The sequence below is a fragment of the Macaca thibetana genome, chromosome 16 (genome assembly GCF_024542745.1).
Source record: "Macaca thibetana thibetana isolate TM-01 chromosome 16, ASM2454274v1, whole genome shotgun sequence".
Lineage (NCBI taxonomy): Eukaryota > Metazoa > Chordata > Mammalia > Primates > Cercopithecidae > Macaca > Macaca thibetana.
Genome location: NC_065593.1, coordinates 17,598,825 through 17,622,182, shown reverse-complemented (window position 1 = coordinate 17,622,182; position 23,358 = coordinate 17,598,825). Strand labels below are relative to the sequence as shown.

At 54.8% G+C, this 23,358-nt stretch overlaps 1 protein-coding gene across 1 annotated transcript in view; it reads right to left on the bottom strand.

Annotated features, from left to right (window-relative positions):
• ITGAE (integrin subunit alpha E) overlaps positions 1-23,358 on the bottom strand; it is an 89,994-nt gene that overhangs the window by 43,349 nt on the left and 23,287 nt on the right. The window contains exons 3-12 of the mRNA XM_050765881.1: positions 9,864-9,955; positions 8,234-8,301; positions 7,718-7,835; positions 7,310-7,492; positions 6,491-6,606; positions 5,405-5,556; positions 3,680-3,833; positions 2,557-2,707; positions 1,416-1,483; positions 426-567 (exon numbers count right to left, since the gene is read on the bottom strand). Of these exons, the coding sequence (XP_050621838.1) occupies positions 426-567; positions 1,416-1,483; positions 2,557-2,707; positions 3,680-3,833; positions 5,405-5,556; positions 6,491-6,606; positions 7,310-7,492; positions 7,718-7,835; positions 8,234-8,301; positions 9,864-9,955 (1,244 nt within the window). The remainder of the gene's footprint in view (positions 1-425; positions 568-1,415; positions 1,484-2,556; positions 2,708-3,679; positions 3,834-5,404; positions 5,557-6,490; positions 6,607-7,309; positions 7,493-7,717; positions 7,836-8,233; positions 8,302-9,863; positions 9,956-23,358) is intronic.

The following is a 23,358-nucleotide window of genomic DNA, read 5'->3' as shown; positions in this document are numbered from 1 at the left end:
CCAGGCCCCGCCCTCACCCAGGTAGCCCCCCAGGCCCCGCCCTCACCCAGGTAGCCCCCCCAGGCCCCGCCCTCACCCAGGTAGCACCCAGGCCCCACCCTCACCCAGGTAGCCTCCAGGCCCCGCCCTCACCAGGTAGCCTCGCCCCCCAGGCCCGGCCCTCACCCAGGTAGCCCCCAGGCCCGGCCCTCACCCAGGTAGCACCCAGGCCCCGCCCTCACCAGGTAGCCTCGCCCCCCAGGCCCGGCCCTCACCCAGGTAGCACCCAGGCCCCACCCTCACCCAGGTAGCCCCCCAGGCCCCGCCCTCACCCAGGTAGCCCCCCAGGCCCGGCCCTCACCCAGGTAGCCCCCCAGGCCCCGCCCTCACCCAGGTAGCCCCCAGGCCCCGCCCTCACCCAGGTAGCCCCCAGGCCCCGCCCTCACCCAGGTAGCTGTACTGCGCAGTCTCCCCGTCCGCCGCCGCCGCCGTCTGGTTCAGGAAGCGGCCCCGGCGGCTGCGTGTGTTGTAGAGCAGCGCGCCTCCGGACCAGTCAAAGGCCCCGACGGCGCCGAGCAGCACCTGCCGCTGAAGGGGACGGGGATGGGGCCCAGATGAGTGGGAGGGACCCAGGGCCGGGCCACGGTGGCAGCGGGTCTCTGGGCCAGCGCGGCTAACCTGGCTGGGAGAAGGGGGGCGTTCGGTGGCCTAGTGCCCGTCTGGCCAGAGATGCAGGTGCGAAGGTGAGATGGCCAACCCTGGGCTCCTGCCTCGTGCCCTTGCACTCCCGCCTCCGGGAGAAGCAAGCAGCTTGGTTGGTAGGCTGACCCAGGCCGAATCCTGTTGACTGGTCTGTATTCAGGGGAGCAACTGGATGTTTGAGCACACAGAAAAAATCCACCTCCTGTCATCAATATGGCCACACTTCTGTCTATCTCAGTGGTCCAGATTAAGGTGAGCAGGCAGAAATATTTCCCTTTATCCTAAAATGGCTCTTTCAGGCCGGGCGTGGTGGCTCAGACCTGTAATCTCAGCACTTTGGGAGGCCGAGGCAGGTGGATCGCCTGAGGTCAGGAGTTCGAGACCAGCCTGGCCAACATGGTGAAATCCCGTCTCTACCAAAAATACAAAAATTAGTTGGCCGTGGTGGCAGGTGCCTGTAATCCCAGCTACATGGGAGGCTGAGGCAGGAGAATCACTTGAACCTGGGAGGCGGAGGTTGCAGTGAGCCGAGATTACACCGCTGCACTCCAGCCTGGGCGACAGAGCAAGACTCCGTCTCAAAATAAATAAATAAGTAAAATAAAATGGCTCTTTTAGAGGAATCATCACAGGGAGAGCAGAGCCCTGGGTGGGAGGCAGGAGTCCCTGAATCCTAGGTGTTCTGGGCCCCTTCCCAACGGGCGAGCCTGCCTGGGGCTGAGTCAGCCACATACCTCATCCAGGATCTGAGCACTGAAGCCGATCTGTGCCAGCTGGTAGTGAAGGGCGTCTCCAACCGTGCCTGCAAGCCAAGAAGCCCAGTGAGACTGCTGTGGGCGGAGGTGAAGGGAGAAACGGAGGCAGGGGACAGTCCAGCTTGGCCTCAGGGAACCATGCTTGGTGTAACAGGAAGAGCACCCGGTTGAAGGTAGAGACCCAGGTTCTCCTTGAGCAACTACTGTCTGGGCAGTTCGCTCTCTCTTTCTAGGCCTCAGTTTCCTCGTCTGGGAGCTCCTGGGAGAAGGGACTATGCTCCAGTCATCCTTGTTTCTCCAGCACCAGCTCAGTTCATCAGAACTTCATGGAGATTCTGGGACGCAAGAGGTTGGAGATATTGTTGCCTTTTTTTTTTTTTTTTTTTTTTTTGAGACAGTGTCTTGCTCTGTTGCTCAGGCTGGAGTGCAGTGGCTCAATATCAGCTCACTGCAACCTGTGCCTCCCAAGGTCAAGTGACCTGTTGCCTTAGCTTCCCAAGTAGCTGGGAATACAGGTCACGCACCACCACGCCTGGCTAATTTTTTTTTTTTTTTTGAGACGGAGGCTTGCTCTGTCACCCATCCTGGAGTGCAGTGAGGCGATCTTGGCTCACTGCAACCTCCGCCTCCTAAGTTCAAGCGATTCTTCTGCCTCAGGCTCCTGAGTAGCTGGGATCACAGACATGCACCACCACGGCCGGCTACATTGTTTTGTATTTTTAGCAGAAACAGGATTTCACCATGTTGGCCAGGCTGGTCTTGAACTCCAGACCTCAGGTGATCCACCAGCCTTGGCCTCCCAGAGTGTTGGGATTACGGGCGTGAGCCACCACACCCGGCCCCAGCTAATTTTTGTTTTAGTAGAGACAAGGTTTTACCATGTTGCCCAGGCGGGTCTCGAACTCCTGGCCTCAAGCGATCCACCCGCCTCTGTCTCCCAAAGTGTTGGGATTCCAGGCGTGAGCCACCACACCCGGCCATTGCCTTTTTAGACATGGAACAGCTGAGGCTTAGAGAGATGATGGGAGTTGCTCAGAGAAACCACATGAAGATGGGACAGAGGCGGGGCTGGAGCACAGGCTGGGGTCTCCCGTGGTGGCGTGGGTCCTGGAGCCCTCACCTTCCATGCTGATGATGTTGTACCGCAGTTTGCTCAGCAGCCCATCCAGCGCCATGTAGTTAGTCACCTTGAAAGCGTGGGTCTCATCCGGGTCTGAGGCGATCAGGTTGAGTTCCCTCTCAGTCCTAGCACTCTTAAATTCTTCTCCCACCTGCACAGGGGGCCTGGGTCAGTGAGTCAGCACCGCGAGGATTCCCCAGGCCCAGGGAGAGAGCTGAGCCCCTCCCCCTGACCTCTGGGGCCCTCCATTACCTGCCTCCTTTCTTCCTTTCTGCTCCTTTCCCTGCTCCCTGTTCTACACACACTCTGGGCAAAATTCCAGTTTTACCAAAGTACACTTGTTCTCCTGAACACACCGAGCCCCTCCTCACCTCTGCACATGCTGTTTCCTCTGCCTGCAGGGCCCCTCTCTGCCTCCCCTGCGCCCTAAGCAGCTATTCCCCTTCCCTCTGCCTGCGGGGCCCTCTCTGCCTCCCCTGCGCCCTAGGCCAGCTACCCCTGTTCCCTCTGCCTGCGGGGCCCTCTCTGCCTCCCCTGCGCCCTAGGCCAGCTACTCCCGTTCCCTCTGCCTGCGGGGCCCTCTCTGCCTCCCCTGCGCCCTAAGCAGCTACTCCCCTTCCCTCTGCCTGCGGGGCCCTCTCTGCCTCCCCTGCGCCCTAAGCAGCTACTCCCTTCCCTCTGCCTGCCGGGCCCTCTCTGCCTCCCCTGTGCCCTAGGCCAGCTACTCTCGTTCCCTCTGCCTGCGGGGCCCTCTCTGCCTCCCCTGCGCCCTAAGCAGCTACTCCCCTTCCCTCTGCCTGCGGGGCCCTCTCTGCCTCCCCTGTGCCCTAAGCAGCTACTCTCATTTGTCTGGCAGGACTCAGCTCGGCACCACAGTCCTCCAGGAACCTTCCTTGGTGCGTTTCCTGTGGGCTCTCCCGTCACTATTTGGCCAGGAAGCTGTGACCACCATGGGGAAATGGGCCCTCTCTGGGATGACAGGGCATGGGGAGAAGGGGAGTGTTTGCGAATAGAACAGGGTCTGGATAAGCTGCTTACAGAGAAGCCCCCATCTACAACCCTGACTCCTCCCCACCCCAGGCTGAGCAGGGTCAGGAGGGGCCTCCCGGCTCCTGGCTCTTACCCCAATGGCAAAGCGCTCAACACCATGCATTTTAGGGGAGTTGATGACTGTCGTAAGGTCGAGGGGGTCCTCGAATATGCCACCATCGGTGAGCACCACCATGACCTTGGATGCCTTTCTTCTGGAGCCGTGGCTTGAGGTGAAGATGTTGTCTCTGAGCAGGGGAGAGTAAAGGAAGAAGAGAGCTTTGCCAGAGGCATGACCGCCTCCAGGAGAGACTTCATTCTCTGACCTGTATTAGAATGGGGAGGGTTCACAATCCTCCCAAAAGACCCAAAGAAGGGGGTGATGTCCCCTTAAGTCACACAGCGAGGCTAGGCAGAGGGAGGGCTGTAACACAGGTGTTCTTGCTTCTCACCTGCTCCCAGCAGAAAGGTGCTGGCTGGCAGTCTCTTCCTTTTGTGTGCATACAGGAAGAGTAATGACATTAAAATGATAGATAATACTCTATTATCTATCATTTATGATAGATAATATCATATGCCAGGCGTTTATCATGTGCCAGGCACTGCTGTAAACACTATATATATATATATATATATAAATTTTTTTTCTTTTTGAGACGGATTCTCGCTTTTTCGCCCAGGCTGGAGTGCAGTGGTGCCATCTCGGCTCACTGCAAGCTCCGCCTCCCGGGTTCACGCCATTCTCCTGCCTCAGCCTCCCAAGTAGCTGGGACTACAGGCGCCCGCCACCATGCCCAGCTAATTTTTTTGTATTTTTAGTAGAGATGGGGTTTCACTGTGTTAGCCAGGATAGTCTTGATCTCCTGACCTCGTGATCCACCTGCCTCGGCCTCCCAAAGTGCCGGGATTACAGGCGTGAGCCACGACGCCCGGCCAACACTGTATATTTTAACCCATCCAACCGCCACAAAATCTACCAGGTAAGTGCTATTATTTTTCTTTTTTAGAGACAGCATCTCACTCTGTCACCCAGACTGGAGTACAGTGGTGTGATCATGACTCACTGCATCCTTAGACTCCTGGGCTCAAGCAGTCCTCCTGCCTCAGCTTCCTGAGTAGCTGGAACTATAGGCACAAGCCACTGCTCCAAGCTGTGAGTCCTATTATCATTCTCATTTTATTTATTTATATTATTATTATTATTTTCTTGAGAGAGATGGAGTCTCACTCTGTTGCCCAGGCTGGAGTGCAGTGGCACCATCTCAACTCACTGCAACCTCTGCCTCCCGAGTTCAAGCATTTCTCCTGCCTCAGCCTCCCAAGTAGCTGGGATTACAGGCACCTGCCACCACACCCTTTGTATTTTTAGTAGAGACAGAGTTTCACCATGTTGGCCAGGCTGGTCTCAAACTCCTGACCTCAGGTGATCCACCTGCCTTGGCCTCCCAAAGTGCTGGGATTACAAGTGTGAGCTACTGCGCTCAGCCTATTTTTCTCATTTTTAAAGTGAGGAAACGGAAGCCCAGGTCACAAGGTCCTTCAGTTCGCCCGAGGTCACACAGATACAAACCAGAGCTGAGATCTGAACCCAGCCAGCCTGTCCACCGAGCACTCTGCTCTCCTGCCTCTCACAAGAGGAAGTCCTTGGAAGACTTTTTGGAAGACAGTCTTGAGGTATCATCCCTCACGTTCTCTCTCAGCCACGGAAAGGCTGGAACCCTAATTCTCTTCTGCAGTTCTGTCCAGCCACTTCCTCCAAGCATGATGCCACAGAGACTCTGGGCATGGCCAGAATAATTCCTGCAGCCCCCACACTCACAAGACATGTTGCATGGCTGAGGCAGTCTTGGTGACACTCCCCACTTGAGTGATATTCTGGACTTTGGCGAGGGAGGCCATCACATCCTGGCTGTCCCGAAGGTCAAACTCAGTCTGGATCACTCCTCCGTACTGCACCAGGGCAAAGTTGCACTGCAGGGGATGGGGAGGAGGGCAGGAGGTTGGAAGAATTGCCACCTCTGCCCCTGAAATGGCTCCCCCTGGAAGCAGCAGAAAAATCCACTCCTTCTACCTTATCCCTGGGCAGAAAGAGATGCTAAGGCAGAGCAAAATCTCTAAGCGAGTGGGGGTGGAGAAGGGTGTGATAGTAATGGCCCCCAATGAATCACAGACTTCTCCCTAGCTCCCTGTGTAGTCCCCTCCATACTGACAATGCGATTGGCCGTGTGACTGGCTTTGGCCAATAAGGCATCAGCAAATGTGATATAATTAGAGACTTGAGCTGGGCGCGGTGGCTCAAGCCTGTAATCCCAGCACTTTGGGAGGCCAAGACGGGCGGATCACGAGGTCAGGAGATCGAGACCATCCTGCCTAACCCAGTGAAACCCCATCTCTACTAAAAAATACAAAAAACTAGCCGGGCAAAGTGGCGGGTGCCTGTAGTCCCAGCTACTCGGGAGGCTGAGGCAGGAGAATGGCGTAAACCTGGGAGGCGGAGCTTGCAGTAAGCTGAGATCCGGCCACTGCACTCCAGCCTGGGGGACAGAGTGAGACTCCGTCTCAAAAAAAAAAAAAAAAAAAAAAAATAGAGACTTGAAAAATACTTGCATGCATTGGATCTGGCCCTCTTAGATTGCTGCTGCCATGAAAAATTTGGGCTGGCCTGCTAAAGACACATGGTCCAGACAAGTGAGTGAGGTCATCTTAGGCCATCCAGCCCCAGTCAAGCAACCAGATGCCTGCAGCTCCAGGGTAACTCCAGGCAAGATGGACAGAAGAACCATCCAGCTGAGCCCAGCCCAAGTATCTGACCCACAGAATTGTGAGCAAATGTGGTGATTGTTGTTCTGAGGTAGGGTGATTCTCAGCAACAGATAAGTGGTAACCAGCTCTTAGGAAAGCCCACCTCAAAACACTTTTCATAGAAGTTCCTCATCATGTTGGAGATGAAGTCTTTGGCTCTCTGAAAGTCTGGGGGATCAATGCTTCCTGAGCCATCCAGGATGATGGCAATCTCGGTGCCTGGCCAAGACAAACAGGTCAGGAGTGGGCATGGGATGTGAGGGCAGCATGTGTATGGTACATGCCCCTGTTGTAGGCCTGAGGGCTCAATTCAGGGAAGAAGTTGGAGAACCTCCCAAGTGGGAAGCTTTTTTTTTTTTTTTTTTTTTTTAATGGAGCTTTATTCTGTTGCCCAGGCTAGAGGGTAGTGGTGGGATCTCGGCTCACTGCAACCTCTGCCTCCCGGGTTCAAGCAATTCTCCTGCCTCAGCCTCCTAAGTAGCTGGGACTACAGGTGCACACCACCATGCCTGGCTGATTTTTGAATTTTTTAGTAAAGTCGGGGTTTCACCATGTTGGCCAGGCTGGTCTCGAACTCCTGATCTCAAGTGATCCGCCCACCTCGGCCTCCCAAAGTGCTGGGATTACAGGCGTGAGCCACCATGCCTGGCCCCAAGAGAGAAGCTTTTGTTTCCCCCTTCAAAAAGAGAGCTAGAACCTGGTCAGGCTTTGCTTGCTGTGTGAGCCATTCCCATCACTACCACTCTCTGAGCCTCAGTTTCCCCATTTATAAGATAGAGTGGGTGGAGCTGGTACTGGTCAGGCCTGTAAAGTCCAGCCACTGCTCCCCATCTCAGACTGAGGCACCCCTCACCCTTGGAGGCTGCCAGCCTAGGGGTTGGCTCTGATAGACTCAGAGCAACCCAGATCTGCCTCTTCTCACCAGCTTCCTCCTCCTCGTCTTCCTCCTCCTCCTCGTCTTCCTCCTCCTCCTCGTCTTCCTCCTCCTCCTCCTTCTCCAGAGCCCGGCGCCGCCTGGCTGTGTTCACATCCTCTCCCCGGCTGCCTTCTTTGTTGCTATAGCAGTCTCCAGTGTCCACACGTGCATCTGGATCCAGGAGATTTTCTTTAAAAACATACGTGGAAGAGCTCAGAGTCAGAAAGGCTCCATCCTCACCTGAGCACGCTCACATGTGGTTCTGCCCTGATTCCTTTTATGCAATGCCTCAACCCTGCCTTGCTCCACCGTGGGCCTGTGTCCCGCTGCATTTGCCGTGAGCTGGTGCCTTTTCTTGGAGACCAAGGAGATCTCTTTAGAGCTATCCAAGGCCAGTGAATGTCCAATCCTTACCAAGGTCGAAGAAGTTGGCCTGAGCTTGGGGACGGAGGTCAGGGCCCAGGAGGCCACAGGTGCCTGTGAATTCTGAGCTGAGGCTGTAAGGCCGCCGGGCCAGCACTTGAATGCATATCTGGGTGAGGGAAGAGAGGGTAGGGAAACACCAGGTCACCCCCGCGTTCCCGAGCTACAGCCACATTCTCACCCCCATTCTAGAACTCAGTGGATCAACCAGGCAGGGGGCACAGGAGTGGCTGGCCCACCCCTCACCAGGTGTAGGGGTCTGTGCTGGGGTCAAGGCTGAGGCCGACACCTGCATGAGTGTGCTGGGTCACAGGGAACACCTAGGTCAGTCCTGGTATCAGAATAGGTGGTCGGAGCTACAGTCAGCCCTGGGGCTGGCACCAGGGAGATGCTAGACTACTCAGCCTCGGAAATAGCATGCCAGTCGGAACCGCTCTCAACACCAGGGTCAACCACGAGGGTTAGCACCAGCCTCCCTAAGGCCCTCCCTCTTGCCCATGCACTCACCAAAACGCCGTGGTGGCTCCGGACAACGGTCACTCCCCGGTGCCTCCCCTTGGGGATGGGGACATGCTCTGAAAAAGTTAAACCCAGGTAAGGAGGAGGGCACTCTGGGAGGCAGAGACCCAAAGCCAAGGTCAGAGGGCACAGAGCCACCTTGGTCAGGCCCCTATGAGGAACTGTTGGCCACTCAGAGAAGCCTCTAGAAAGCTAGAACGGGGGACTTCAAGGTCAGGACTGGACATGTTCAGGGCCGAGTGCCCATCCCTGGGGCTCATCTGCTGGCCCATTTAACACATGTCCATTGATGTCTGCTCTGTGCCCAGCCTTGTGAGTGTGGTGATGGGCGTCCAGCAATAGCTGATACCTGCTGCTTTTCCTCAGTGAGCTTGGTCGAACAGGTGGGTGGAGAAGCACTGCCTGGTGGGTGTGAAAGTGCCAAGGAATGTGCAAGGAACCGCGGGACTGGCTGTGTGGACCGAGGAACCGCCAATCTCACAGACCCATCCTGGGGAATTTTACTGCCCCACAGCCTCAGGGGCAGAAATGGTAGCTCCTTCCTCTTCCTCCCCACTGTCAGCCTCAGGATACTGTTTTATTTTTGAGTCACGGAATCACTCAGTCAACCCTGCTGGACTGAGATTGAGTCTGTTCAACTCAGTGCCTCTCAGACAAGGATTTTTTTTTTTTTTTTTAAAACAGAATCTTGCTCTGTTGCCCAGACTGGAATCCAGTGGTGCAATCTCAGCTCACTGTAACCTCCACCTCCTGGGTTCAAGCGATTCTTCTGCCTCAGCCTCCCAAATAGCTGGGATTATAGGTGCGCACCACCACACCTGGCTAATTTTTGTATTTGTAGTAGAGATGGGGTTTTGCCATATTGGCCAGGCTGGTCTCGAGCTCCTGACCTCAAGTGATCCACCGCCTCAGCCTCCCAAAGTGCTGGGATTATAGACGTAAGCCATGGCATCCTGCCTCAGACAAGGAATATATATATATATAGCCAAGAGGTTGTCAGTAAATCTGTGATTTGAGTTTGATTGGGTAGGATGGATAGAGTTTAGTTAATGAATGAATCAGGTTCATTCATTCATTCATTCATTCAAATGGCATTTATTGAGTACCTAATATATGCCAGGCCCCATGCTAGTTACTAGGATGGCCACAGTTAGACTGAATAGGTAGGGGGTGAATTCCACTGAGGTGTGATGAGTTAGTTGCATCAGGAAGGGCTAGAGTTTTGAATCAGCCACCACTAAAAGTGTGACCTTTGTCATACTGGTAACCAAAAGATTTACATTATCTGAACTGTCGCTTCCTCTCTTGTAAATGGTGTGGTTGTGAGGATGAAAACTAAATGACTCAGAGGACTGCCAGGCACACGGTGGACACACAATACATTGTAGGGATCGTTTCTGTTGCTAGGATTGCATCAGGAAAGGTGGCTGGGGGTTAGGATTGGGTTGGGGTGGGACTGGACATGGGGATGGAATCTTGCTGTGGGTGATGCTAGAGTCTAGGGGTGAACGGGCTGGATTAGGCAGGGCTGGGGTTGGAATGGTTTGAGTTTAGATGAGGGGGATTTTGCAAGAAAGGGGGTCCTGGGGAGCATTCCCTGGAGTTGGGGGTGACTTACCTACAGAATGGCAAAGGATTTCATCCTGCACAAGGGAGCATCGATGGAGGGGCACTGGTGTCCTCTCGGTTCTGGGGCTGGTGACCAGGAGCCTGAGTGGGAGGGGAGATGGCAAAGCTGAGCTGGCTGATGTTCCTCGTCTTCTCCCTGCCTGCCCAGCACACTTCCCATTCCAGTTGCCTGGGCTCACAGGCTCCCTGTGTGGCCTGCAGATTCCTAGCCCAGACTCTGAATTACGGGGAAAACATTTGCCCAGTCTCTACTTCTACACAGCGCCAGGCAGGAAATGGTTAAATGCAACCGCTCTTTGCTTGCTGCCCACCCTGACAGAGAAGGGGTGATGCTGATGGTTAACAAAAACTCTGCTCGCTCGTTGGGGTAGGGATGGGGAGGCCAGAAAACCGCCAGCGTTGGGGTTGGTTCTGTTGGGGGCAGTGCTGGCTTCCTGGTGGGCCACCCCGGGGGCCTTCCCTGCCTAGCCTTAGTTCCTGAGACAGCACATTGGTGCCCCTATCCTGTGGGTTAGTCAGAACTGGAGGTTTGGAGGCTGGGCGCAGTGGCTCACACCTGTAATCCCAGCACTTTGGGAGGCTGAGGCAGGTGGATCACCTGAGGTCAGGAGTTTGAGACCAACCTGATCAATACAGTGAAACCCCATCTCTACTAAAAATGCAAATATTAGCCGGGCGAGGTGGCGGGTGCCTGTAGTTCCAGCTACTCAGGAGGCTGAGTCAGGAGAATGGCGTGAACCGGGGAGGCGGAGCTTGCAGTGAGCCGAGATCGCGCCACTGCACTCCAGCCTGGGCCACAGAGTGAGACTCTGTCTCAAAAAAAAAAAAAAAAAGTCATGATGTGGCTGCAGTGGGTTGGGACAGATTAAAGAGCACAGGATGGGGGTAGAAATGAGACACCGTCTCCACTTCCTCAACTCCTGTCACTCTACATTTTAATACATTATGAAATATATTCACGTGGGGCCGGGCGCGGTGGCTCAAGCCTGTAATCCCAGCACTTTGGGAGGCCGAGGCGGGTGGATCACGAGGTCAGGAGATCGAGACTATCCTGGCTAACGTGGTGAAACCCCGTCTCTACTAAAAAATACAAAAAACTAGCCGGGCGAGGTGGCGGGCGCCTGTAGTCTCAGCTACTCGGGAGGCTGAGGCGGGAGAATGGCGTGAACCCGGGAGGCGGAGCTTGCAGTGAGCTGAGATCCAGCCACTGCACTCCAGCCTGGGTGACACAGCGAGACTCCGTCTCAAAAAAAAAAAAAAAGAAATATATTCACGTATCAGCGTGGCTTACAGAATAGTAACGAAGTCTGCACCTGTGCATCTGCTCACCCCCAGCTGAACCCACCCCAGGGGGACTTCCCACCCTGAGTCGGCTCCTGTGAAGGTCACCAGGCGTCCCTACAATGCCACATCCAATGGACCCCTCTCTGTCCTCGTCTTCCTCAACCTCTCAGAAGCCCGGGACATAAGTAACCATCTCTCCTTTTTTTTTTTTTTTTTTTTTTTTTTTGAGACGGAGTCTCGCTCTGTCTCCCAGGCTGCAGTGCAGTGGCGCGATCTCGGCTCACTGCAAGCTCCGCCTCCTGGGTGTCCGCCATTCGCGTGCCTCAGCCTCCCGAGTAGCTGGGACTACAGGTGCCCGCCACCACGCCTGGCTAATTTTTTGTATTTTTAGTAGAGACGGGGTTTTACCGTGTTAGCCAGGATGGTCTCAATCTCCTGACCTTGTGATCCACCCGTCTCAGTCTTCCAAAGTGCTGGGATTACAGGCGTGAGCCACCGCGCCCAGCGTAACCATCTCTTTGAAACACTTTCTTCCAGATTTTTCTGCGGACTCTCTCCTCATTCCTCAAGCCTTCGCTGGTGCCTTTGGAGTCTGGCCTCTATCTGCCACCAGGATCCGGGGACTGGGTCACTGTCGTCCTTGCCGGCACACTCTCCCTAGTGATCCCTTCCAAGCCTGTGGCTTCAATACACCTATAAAGGCTGAAATTCCCACCTCTCCATCTGCTATTGGAGGCAGAATAATGGCCCCCCCAAAGACGGCCACGTCCTAGTCCCCAGAACCTGTGAATATGTTGCCTTTTATGGCCAAAAGGACTTTGTAGATATAAATAAACGGTCATGAGATGTGGGGTTATCCTGGATTATCTGCATGGGCTCAGTGAAATCACAAGGGTCCTTCTATGAGGGAGGCCCAAGAAACATGGCTGCAGGGTGGCGTGCGCAGGCTGCAGGGACTCAGGGGTCTGTTGAGGCAGAGAGGAGAAGCAGCGAGACTGCAGGAAGGCTGGAAGCCTCCCAAGGAGGCCTCTCCCATCCCAGAAGCCCCCAGGGCTGTCCCGGGTGGGTTATAAAGCCCCAGTGTAATCACAAAGGTCCTTCTATGAAGGAGGCAGGAGAATCAAGAGTCAGAGAAAGACATGAAGCTTGTTGTGCTGCAGGCTCAAGGAGGAGGAGGAGGCCGTGAGCCAAGGAATGCAGGCAGCTTCTAGAAGCCAAAAAAGGCAAGAGAACAGATTCTCCCTCAGAGCTTCTCGAAGGGACCCAGCCCTGCTGACACCTTTTCAGACTTCTGACCTCCAAAACTAGAAGATAATAAACTTGCATCTGGGCTCAGTGGCTCACACCTGTCATCCCAGCACTTTGGGAGGCCGAGGCAGGCGGATCACCTGAGGTCAGGAGTTCAAGACCAGCCTGGCTAACATGGTGAAACCCCGTCTCTACTAAAAATACAAAAATTAGCTGGGTGTGGTGGTGCATGTTTGTAATCCCAGCTACTCGGGAGGCTGAGGCAGAAGAATCACTTGAACCTGGGGAGGTGGAAGTTGCAGTGAGCCGAGATCACACCACTGCACTCCAGCCTGTGTAAAAGAGTGCAAAAAAAAAAAAAAGAGATAATAAACTTGTGTTGTTGTAAGCCACTACATCTGTGGTAACTTGTTACAGCGTCAATAGGAAACAAACAGAACTTGTGGTCTTTCCTGTCAAGTCTGCTTCTTCTCATCTTCCCCGCCACAGGAAATGGCACCAGCAACCACTAAGTCCTAAAGGCGAAGCCCAGGAGGCATCCTCACTTCCGTCGTGTTTTCACTCATGCCCTACATCCAATCCACCTGCCAACCTCGTTGGTTCTTTCTCCAAATTCTTTCTTTCTTTTTTTTTTTTTCCTTTTTTTTGAGACGGAGTTTCACTCTTGTCGCCCAGGCTGGAGTGCAATGGTGCAATCTCGGTTCACTGCAACCTCTGTCTCCTAGGTTCAAGCGATTCTCCTGCCTCGGCCTCCCAAAGTGCTGCGATTACAGGCACCCGCCACGATGCCCAGCTAATTTTTGTGTTTTTAGTACAGACGGGGTTTCACCATGTTGGCCAGGCTGGTCTTGAACTCCTGACCTCAGGTGATCCACCCACCTCAGCCTCCCAAAGTGCTGGAATTACAGACGTGAGCCACCACGCCTGTAATTATTTCTAGAAAGCAGCTCTTCTCCAAATGCTCCTTCCATCATCATCCTGCCTTGTCTATGGTAATAGCCTCCTGTTATTTTGTAGGGTTTGTTTGCTTTTCAGGTAACATCTTGCTCTGTTGTCCAGGCTGGAGTGTAGTAGTGTGATCACAGCTCACTGCAGCCTTGACCTCCCAGGTTCAGCGATCCTCCTACCTCAGCCTCACAAGTTGCTGGGCCTACAGGAGTGAGTTACTGTGCCCAGATGATTTTGTTTATTTTTCTTATAGAGATGAAGTCTCACTGTGTTGCCCAAGCTGATCCTGGGCTCAAGCACTCCCACCTTGACCTTCTAAAGTGTCAGAGAGGCCGGGCACAGTGGCTCACGCCTGTAATTCCAGCACTTTGGGAGGTGAGGCGGGCGGATCACGAGATCAGAAGATCGAGACCATCCTGGCTAACACAGTGAAACCCTGTCTCTACTAAAAACACAAAAAATTAGCTGGGTGTGGTGGCGGGCACCTGTAGTCCCAGCTACTCAGGAGGCTGAGGCAGGAGAACGGAATGAACCCGGGAGGCGGAGCTTGCAGTGAGTCGAGATCGCGCCACTGCACTGTAGCCTGGGCAACAGAGCAAGACTCTGCAAGAAGTGTCTGAGAAAGACGTGAAGCTTGCTATGCTGCAGGCTTAGGAGGAGAAGGAGGCCATGAGCCAAGGAATGCAGGCAGCTTCTAGAAGCCAAAAAAAGGCAAGAAAACAGATTCTCCCCCAGAGCTTCTAGAAGGGACCCAGCCCTGCTGACACCTTTTCAGACTTCTGACCTCCAAAACTACAAGAAAACTTCTATATTAATAGAAGTGAGCCACCATGCCTTACCCATTTATTTGTTTTTAATTTACTCATGTAGTAGTTTTTTTTTTTTTTTTTTTTAAAGACAGAGTCTCCCTCTGTCACCTAAGTTGAAGTACAGTGGCGTGATCACGGCTCACTGCAGCCCCAACCTCTCAGGCTCAAACGGTCCTCCCACCTCTGTCTCCCAAGTAACTGGGACCACAGATGCGTGCCATCACACCTGGCTAATTTTCTTATGTTTTGTAGAGACGGGGTTTTGCCATGTTGCCCAGGCTAGTCTCGAACTCCCGGGCTCAGGTAATCTTCCTGCCTTGGCCTCCCAAAGTGCTGGGAGTGAGCCCTGTAGGTTACAGTGAGTTTCAGGCATGAGCCACAGCACCTGGCCCACTCATGTAGTTTACACTGTGTCCCTTCTGTCAGTGGCAGCCCCAGTTTCTGGGTGACCAGTACCAGCATTTCCTGCCTCAAGCCCTCTACCATGCTGTTCCCTCCACCATGCTGTTTCCTCCACTGTGCTGTTCCCTCTCCAGCTTTCTGTTCCCTCCACCGCACTGTTCCTTCTCCAGCTTGCTGTTCCCTCCACCATGCTGTTCCTCCACTGCGCTATTCCCTCCACCGCACTGTTCCTTCTCCAGCTTGCTGTTCCCTCCACCATGCTGTTCCTCCACCTGCTGTTCTCTCCACCATGCTTTTCCCTCCACTGCGCTATTCCCTCCACCGTGCTGTTCCCTCCACCGTGCTGTTCCCTCTCCAGCTTGCTGTTCCCTCCACCATGCTGTTCCCTCTCCACCTTGCTGTTCCCTCCACCACGCTGTTCCTTCCACCACGTTGTTCCCTCTCCAGCTTGGTGTTCCCTCCACCATGCTGTTCCCGCCACCTGCTGTTCCCTCTCCCGCTTGCTGTTCCTCTACCACTCTGTTCCTGTTCCCTCCACTGTGCTGTTCCCTCTCCAGCTTGCTGTTCCCTCCCTTACGCTGTTCCCTCCACCACGCAGTTCCCTCCACTGCCCTGTTCCACCATGCTGTTCCCTCTCCACCTTGGTGCCTTCCCACGCTCCTTCCACCACGCTGTTGCCTCTCCAGCTTGCTGTTCCCGCCACCTGCTGTTCCCTCTCCCGTTTGCTGTTCCCTCCACCACGCAGTTCCCTCCACTGCCCTGTTCCCTCCACCATGCTGTTCCCTCTCCACCTTGCTGTTGCCTCCACCACGCTGTTCCTTCCACCACGCTGTTGCCTCTCCAGCTTGCTGTTCCCTCCACCATGCTGTTCCTGCCACCTGCTGTTCCCTCTCCCGTTTGCTGTTACCTCCACCACTCTGTTCCCTCCACTGCACTGTTCCCTCCACTGCGCTGTTCCCTCCACTGCGCTGTTCCCTCCACTGCGCTGTTCCCTCCACCGCGCTGTTCCCTCCACCGCGCTGTTCCCTCCACCATGCTGTTCCTTCCACCAAGCTATTCCCTCCACCGTGCTATTCCCTCTCCAGCTTGTTGTTCCCTCCACCTGCTGTTCCCTCCACCGTGCTGTTCCCTCCACCGTGCTGTTCCCTCCACCTGCTGTTTCCTGTGACCAGAACCCTCATCTTCCCCTCTCCCCAAGTTTGGCTTATTCTCCTTCCCCAGTCTCGCCTGTCACCTCCTCATAAATGCTTTCCCAGCCAGCCCCGCCTCACAACCCAGTTACTCTGCTTCGCATCACCCTGTCTGATTTCCTTCTCAGAACCTGTCATCGTCTGATACTGCCTATTATCTGTCTTCCCCACCAGACAGTAGGCTCCCCAAGGATCTTGTCTATCTTCTTCACCATGTTATTCCCAGGGCCTGGAGCAATGCCTGGCACAGAGCAGGGGCTCAGTAAGTATTTGTTGAACAACAGCCCAGGTGACAGCTGAGAGGGCTCAGCTGGGGCAGGGCTGAGGGCGGAGAGCTGGGTGCAGCTGAGAGCTGCTCCTCTGTTCGGGCTCTGCAGCTGAGCCCCCAAATTAGGTCGCTTCCTTAGCAACCCTGCCTCTCTCCCCAGCCCTGACCTCAGCCCTAGACTCAGCATCTCCCTCCCTGCTCCCCCATGAAGGGTGGAGTCAAAACCAGGCTCTACCCCAGACCCCATTTTGGTGCGGTAGGTGCAGGCCTCCAGTCTCTGTCCTCCTCAGTCCTCTGCCCAGGCTGTTTCCTCTGCCTGCGACGCCTCCTCCTGCAGACCAGTCATCCCAAACCCCAGCTCCTCAGGAAGTCTTCCCAAAGGAAGTGCAGCCTGATCCCCTCCAGGCCGTGCAGCAGCCCTGACTATAGCACCCCACCCCAATCCCCACCCTTTCTTCCCACCTGGACGGCGCATTCCCAGGAGACCATCACATACAGCTGTGCAGGCTGTGCACTGCAGATCCCAACATTGCCATTCATGTCGCTGTCATGCAATGACATGGCCTGGGCCGTGTGAGCTGCCCCTGCTCCCCACACCTTTTATCCCCTACTGCCAGGGGTCTGCAGGTTTGCTGAGCACATGGCTGACAAACCAAGTAAACATTGACCGACCAGCTGGGCACGGTGGCTCACGCCTGTCATCCCAGCACTTCGGGAGTCCGAGGCGAGTGGATCACGAGGTCAGGAGATCGAGACCATCCTGGCCAACACAGTGAAACCCCGTCTCTACTAAAAATACAAAAAAAAATTAGCTGGGCGTGGTGGCGGGCACCTGTAGTCCCAGCCACTTGGGAGGCTGAGGCAGGAGGATGGCGTGAACCCAGGAGGCGGAGCTTGCAGTGAGCTGAGATCGCGCCACTGCACTCCAGCCTGGGCGACAGAGTGAGACTCCGTCTCCAAAAATAAAAACATTGACCGACCAGCTCTGATAGACGACTGGCCATCAGCTGACAGCCACAGGGGCCCTATTACACCCTGAACTGGGCACAGCCCAGCAATCCTTGTCCATCTCCTGCTTTTATTTATTTATTATTTTTTCTTCGTTTGTTTTTTTGAGATGGAGTCTCACTCTGTCACCCAGGTTGGAGTGTAGTGGTGCGATCTCGGCTCACTGTAACCTCCGCCTCCTGGGTTCAAGTGATTCTCCTGCCTCTGCCTCCCAAGTAGCTGGGATTACAGGCGTGCGCACCACCAAACCTGGCTAATTTTTGTATTTTTATTAGAGACGGGGATTCACCATGTTGGCCAGGCCGCTCTCGAACGCCTGACCTCAGGTGATCTACCCACTTCGGCCTCCCAAAGGGCTGGGACTACAGGCATGAGCCACCATGCCCGACCTTATTTAGTATTTTGTATTTACATTTTTAATAATCTTTTTAACTTGTCACTGACTTGAAGCTCACATCTTGCCTTTACCCAGCTGTAACCTGTCCTGTTCTCAGGGTCTATTTCTTCTTCTTCTATTTTATTTTTTTTGAGATGGAGTCTCATTCTGTCACCCAAGCTGGAGTGCAATGGCGTGATCTCGGCTCACGGCAACCTACGCCTCCTGGGTTCAAGCGATTCTCCTGCCTCAGCCTCACAAGTAGCTGGGATTACAGGTGCCTGCCACCACGCCCAGCTAATTTTTATTATTTATTTATTTATTGTATCTTTAGTAGAGATGGGGTTTCACTATATGTTGGCCAGGCTGGTCTTGAACTCCTGACCTCAAGTGATCTGCCGGCCTCAGCCTCCCAAAGTGCTGGGATTACAGGTGTGAGCCCCCGCCCGGCCCTGAGGGTCTATTTCCATGTCTGCTGTCTGTCCCACTCATACCTTCTGTGGCAACCAAAACCCATGATGCTGCCGGCCCTGGTCTCTTACATTTTAGGAGAGGCAACGTGAGTGAGAGGCACACGTCATTCTCAAGCAGGAGCCCAGCCCCTTCCTTTTTCTAGGGCCGAGTCGGCCAGCCAGCGCACTTCCTGCCCCGTGCAGCAGGCCCGTGGTCTCAGGTCCCACCATCTGCAGCAGGGACCCAGAACTGCCTCCCACCACATCCTCCTCCCCAGCACGTTCAAGCCTGGGAGCCCCTCTCTGCTTCAGCAGGTGTTCAGGGACGTTTGCTGTTCAGGGAGCCCCGCTGGGCCCTCCCACAGCCCCTGGCGGACTCAGAGCCCTGGGCACACGGGCTTCAAACTCTCTCCTGCACCCTGGCCTCTACGCTTCTGAGGGAGGGGCTGTGAACGTCGGTGGGACCTGGAGCTGGGGCGTGGGGTCGCTGGGGTATTGGTGGGAGGGAACTGGGCAGGAGACGGTTACAGAAAATGCTGACTGAAACCTGCTCATGCACCGCGAACAGTTTGGAAAACTGCGGAACCAACTGCATAACTTCTGACCCAGCAACTCCACTCCTGAGCCCATATGCCCTCCCCCAACATGAGTACATTCTTTGGGATCAACTCTGAGGGGTAAAAAAAAGAAAAAGAAAAAAAAAAATTCATCCAGCAAAAGGAGGTGCACACCAGTGCTATTCCTCACAGCCCAAGGAAACTGCCCAAATGCCAGTCATCAGTACTGTTCACACAATGGGATACCCCAGAAGCCAAAAGAAGAACCGCCTCGGGCAACACGGTGTATGAAATTCACAGGCCTTATGTGGAGGGAGAGGAGCCCGACAGCGGGGCACACACTGTATGCCTCATTGATGTTAAATTCAACACCAGGCGAGACTAATCCACAGAGATGAAAGGCGGCTGGAAGTTCCTCTTGGCAGCAGATGCGTCTGGAAGGGAGTGCAGGGCTTAGAGGAGGCTTAGGCGAGGCAGCTCACGCGCCCTGGATCTGCACGCTGCTTACACGGTGCTTCACTCTGTGGACATTCACTGAGCTGCATGCTTGTGAGGTGTGCAGCTTTCCTTCCTTCCTTCCCTCCTTCCCTTTTCTTTCTTTTTTCCTTCTTTCCTTCCTTCCTTCCCTCCCTCCCTCCCTTCCTTCCTTCCTTCTTCTTTTTTTTTTTTTTTTTTTTTTTTTTTTGAGACGGAGTCTCGCTCTGTCCCCAGGCTGGAGTGCAGTGGCACGATCTCGGCTCACTGCAAGCTCCGCCTCCCGGGTTCCCGCCATTCTCCTGCCTCAGCCTCCCGAGTAGCTGGGACTACAGGTGCCCACAACCGCGCCCGGCTAATTTTTTTGTATTTTTAGTAGAGACGGGGTTTCACCGTGTGGTCTCGATCTCCTGACCTTGTGATCCGCCCGCCTCAGCCTCCCAAAGCGCTGGGATTACAGGCGTGAGCCACCGCGCCCGGCAGCCTTCCTTCCTTCTTCTTTCAACAGAGTTTCATTCTTGTTGCCCAGGCTGGAGTACAATGGTGCGGTCTTGACTCACTGCAACCTCCGCCTCCCAGGTTCAAGCGATTGTTCTGCCTCTCCCAAGTGGCTGGGATTACAGGCACCCACCACCATGCCCAGCTAATTTTTGTATTTTTAGTAGAGATGGGGTTTCACCATGGTGGACAGGCTGGTCTTGAACTCCTGACCTCAGGTGACCCGCCCGCCTCGGCCTCCCAAAGTGCTGGGATTACAGGCGTGAGCCGCCGTGCCCGGCCTGGTGTGCGTTCTTCTGTATGGTATATGTTGATAAAAATTTTACCCAAACCAAACACAATCTTGAGCTTTAATTCATCTTCCTGCCACGCAAAACTCCCTGAAAACGTCACCGCCCCTCCTGGCTTCAAACCGTCTGACTCCTCCAAACCCTCAGTGCCTGGGTGACAGGCACCACCCACCTCTCCCAGCTCCCTCTGACTCCTCCAAACCCTCAGTGCCTGGGTGACAGGCACCGCCCACCTCTCCCAGCTCCCTCCTCTGACTCCTCCAAACCCTCAGTGCCTGGGTGACAGGCACCGCCCACCTCTCCCAGCTCCCTCCTCTGACTCCTCCAAACCCTCAGTGCTGGGTGACAGGCACCACCCACCTCTCCCTAGCTCCCTCTGACTCCTCCAAACCCTCAGTGCCTGGGTGACAGGCACCGTTTCCACCTCTCCCAGCTCCCTCCTCTGACTCCTCCTGAACCCTCAGTGCCTGGGTGACAGGCACCGTCCACCTCCTCCCAGCTCCCTCCTCTGACTCCTCCAAACCCTCATGCCCTCAGTGCCTGGGTGACAGGCACCGTCCACCTCTCCCAGCTCCCTCCTCTGACTCCTCCAAACCCTCAGTGCCTGGGGAGACAGGCACCGTCCACCTCTCCCAGCTCCCTCCTCTGACTCCTCCAAACCCTCAGTGCCTGGGTGACAGGCACCGTCCACCTCTCCCAGTCCCTCCTCTGACTCCTCCAAACCCTCAGTGCCTGGGTGACAGGCACCGTCCACCTCTCCCCAGCTCCCTCCTCTGACTCCTCCAAACCCTCAGTGCCTGGGTGACAGGCACCACCCACCTCTCCCAGCTCCCTCTGACTCCTCCAAACCCTCAGTGCCTGGGTGACAGGCACCGTCCACCTCTCCCAGCTCCCTCCTCTGACTCCTCCAAACCCTCAGTGCCTGGGTGACAGGCACCGTCCACCTCTCCCAGCTCCCTCCTCTGACTCCTCCAAACCCTCAGTGCCTGGGTGACAGGCACCGTCCCCTCTCCCAGCTCCCTCCTCTGACTCCTCCAAACCCTCAGTGCCTGGGTGACAGGCACCGTCCACCTCTCCCAGCTCCCTCCTCTGACTCCTCCAAACCCTCAGTGCCTGGGTGACAGGCACCGTCCACCTCTCCCAGCTCCCTCCTCTGACTCCTCCAAAACCCTCAGTGCCTGGGTGACAGGCACCGTCCACCTCTCCCAGCTCCCTCCTCTGACTCCTCCAAACCCTCAGTGCCTGGGTGACAGGCACCGTCCACCTCTCCCAGCTCCCTCCTCTGACTCCTCCAAACCCTCAGTGCCTGGGTGACAGGCACCGTCCACCTCTCCCAGCTCCCTCCTCTGACTCCTCCAAACCCTCAGTGCCTGGGTGACAGGCACCGTCCACCTCTCCCAGCTCCCTCCTCTGACTCCTCCAAACCCTCAGTGCCTGGGTGACAGGCACCGCCCACCTCTGCCCGCTTCCTTTTCTGCTCTCAGCTTTAGCCGCAGGTCATTTTCTCAGTTTCCTGACCTTACGCAGCCGGCCTCCAGGCTTCTGACCAAGCTGTTCTCTGTGCCTGCAATCCCCTTCCTGTTCCTTCTCATGCTAATTCCCACTCACCCTGCAAATCCTAGCAGACGCGGATGACCACACCTGCCTCCATACTCCCCCCGTACCTCGGACGTCCCCCACCAGGGCTGTTATTTTGTGAGGTCCTTGTCTCTCTTGTCATTGTCTGGCTTGTGTTTCCCTCATGAGCCCAGGAGTTCCATGAAGGCAGTGACCATGTCTCCCTTACTCTCTTATTCCCGAAATATTGCCTGGTACTGAGTAAATGCTCCATCAATACTGAATGAATGAATGAATGAATGAATGAATGAATGAATGAATGAATTGGCCCCACCCTTAACACTTCAATCTAATGGTGACCACACTTTTTTTTTTTGAGACGGAGTCTCGCTCTGTTGCCCAGGCTGGAGTGCAGTGGCGCGATCTCGGCTCACTGCAAGCTCCGCCTCGCGGGTTCAAGCGATTCTCCCGCCTCAGCCTCCCGAGTAGCTGCGATTACAGGCACCCGTCACCACGCCCAGATAATTTTTGTATTTTTAGTAAAGACGGGGCTTCACCGTATTGGCCAGGCTGGTCTCGAACTCCTGACCTCAAGTGATCCGCCCACCTCGGCCTCCCAAAGTGCTGGGATTACAGGCGTGAGCCACGGCGCCTGGCAATGACCAGACTTTTGACTGCACCAATGAAACGAGGATCCAGAAAGGACTCTCTAGTGACGCTGGAAACACTGAGCTCTGTTTCCCCTGCAACTCTCACGACACAAAACAGTCCAGTGACCCCAGGTGAGTGGGGCTTTCCCTCCACACCAGGCAAGCAGTCCTTTGGCAGCCAACTGCAGCTGAGGGTCCTCACTTCAACTCAATTCCAACATGCTCCATTCGGAGGTAGCATCAGACCTCACAGGTCGAGGTCTCAGTCCCGCAAGACCGTCCCCCACTTCTGAGGCCAATCACAAGACCCTAGTTATTTTACCTGTGCTTGTGACCAACCAAATATATCAGGGTTCCTGTGACTCCCTTCTTGGGTTCGATTTATTTGCTAGAGTGGCTCAGAGAACTTAGAGAAGCACTTATTTACATTTACTGGTTTATGATAAAGGACATTACAGGCTGGGTGCCTTGGCTCATGTCTGTAATCTCAGCACTTTGGGAGGCAGAGGCAGGCGGATCACGAGGTCAGGAGTTCAAGACCAGCCTGGCCAACATTGGTTAAACCCCGTCTCTACGAAAAATACAAAACTCAGCTGGGCGTGGTGGTGCGCACCTGTAATCTCAGCTACTAGGGAGGCTGAGGCAAGAGAATCGCTTGAACCCAGTGGTTGCAGTGAGCCGAGATCATGCCCCTGCACTCCAGCCTGGGTGGCAGAGCCAGACTCTGCCTCAAAAAAAAAAAAAAAAAAAAAAAAAAAGGATATTACAAAGGATACAGATGAGGAGATGTATAAGGCAAAGTGGGGGTGAGGGGCAAAGCTTCCATACCCTCTCCGGGGCTACCCTCCAGAAACTTCCATGTGTTCCACTACCCAGAAGCTCCCCAAACCCTGTCCTTTTGAGTGTTTATGGAGGCCTCATTACATAGGCATGATTGATGGAATCATTGGCCACTGGTGATCAACTAAACCTTCAGCCCCTCCCCCTCCCGGAAGATGGGGGTGTGCGGCTGAAAGTCCAACCCTCTGATCCTGCTGGGGTCTCTCCAGTGACCAGCCCCCCTTTTGAAGCTATCTGGGGGCTGCTGGTCACCTGTCAACTCATTAGCAAAGAAAAAGACATCTATTACTTTGGAGATTCCAAAGATTTTAGGAGTATATGCCAGAAAATGGGACCAAATATTTATTTTGAGACCAAATACATTTTTATGTGTTATACTGTAAAATATGTATTCAGTCTTGGAATACCAAATACACATTTCACAGTATCAGAGGATCCACGTCTGCCTGGCTGTCGGGGTCATGGCCCAAGTCCCAGGGCCTGTGAGGCTGCCTCAGGAGCCACCACGACCCACCCATCCTCTATCAAGCAAAGCTCCTGCCCTGCCCAGCCAGGAACCCTGAGCTCCTCACCTGGCTCTGCCCCAGTGCCTGTTTGAACCCTGGGCTCACTTGCTCCGGTATGCTGGGTATG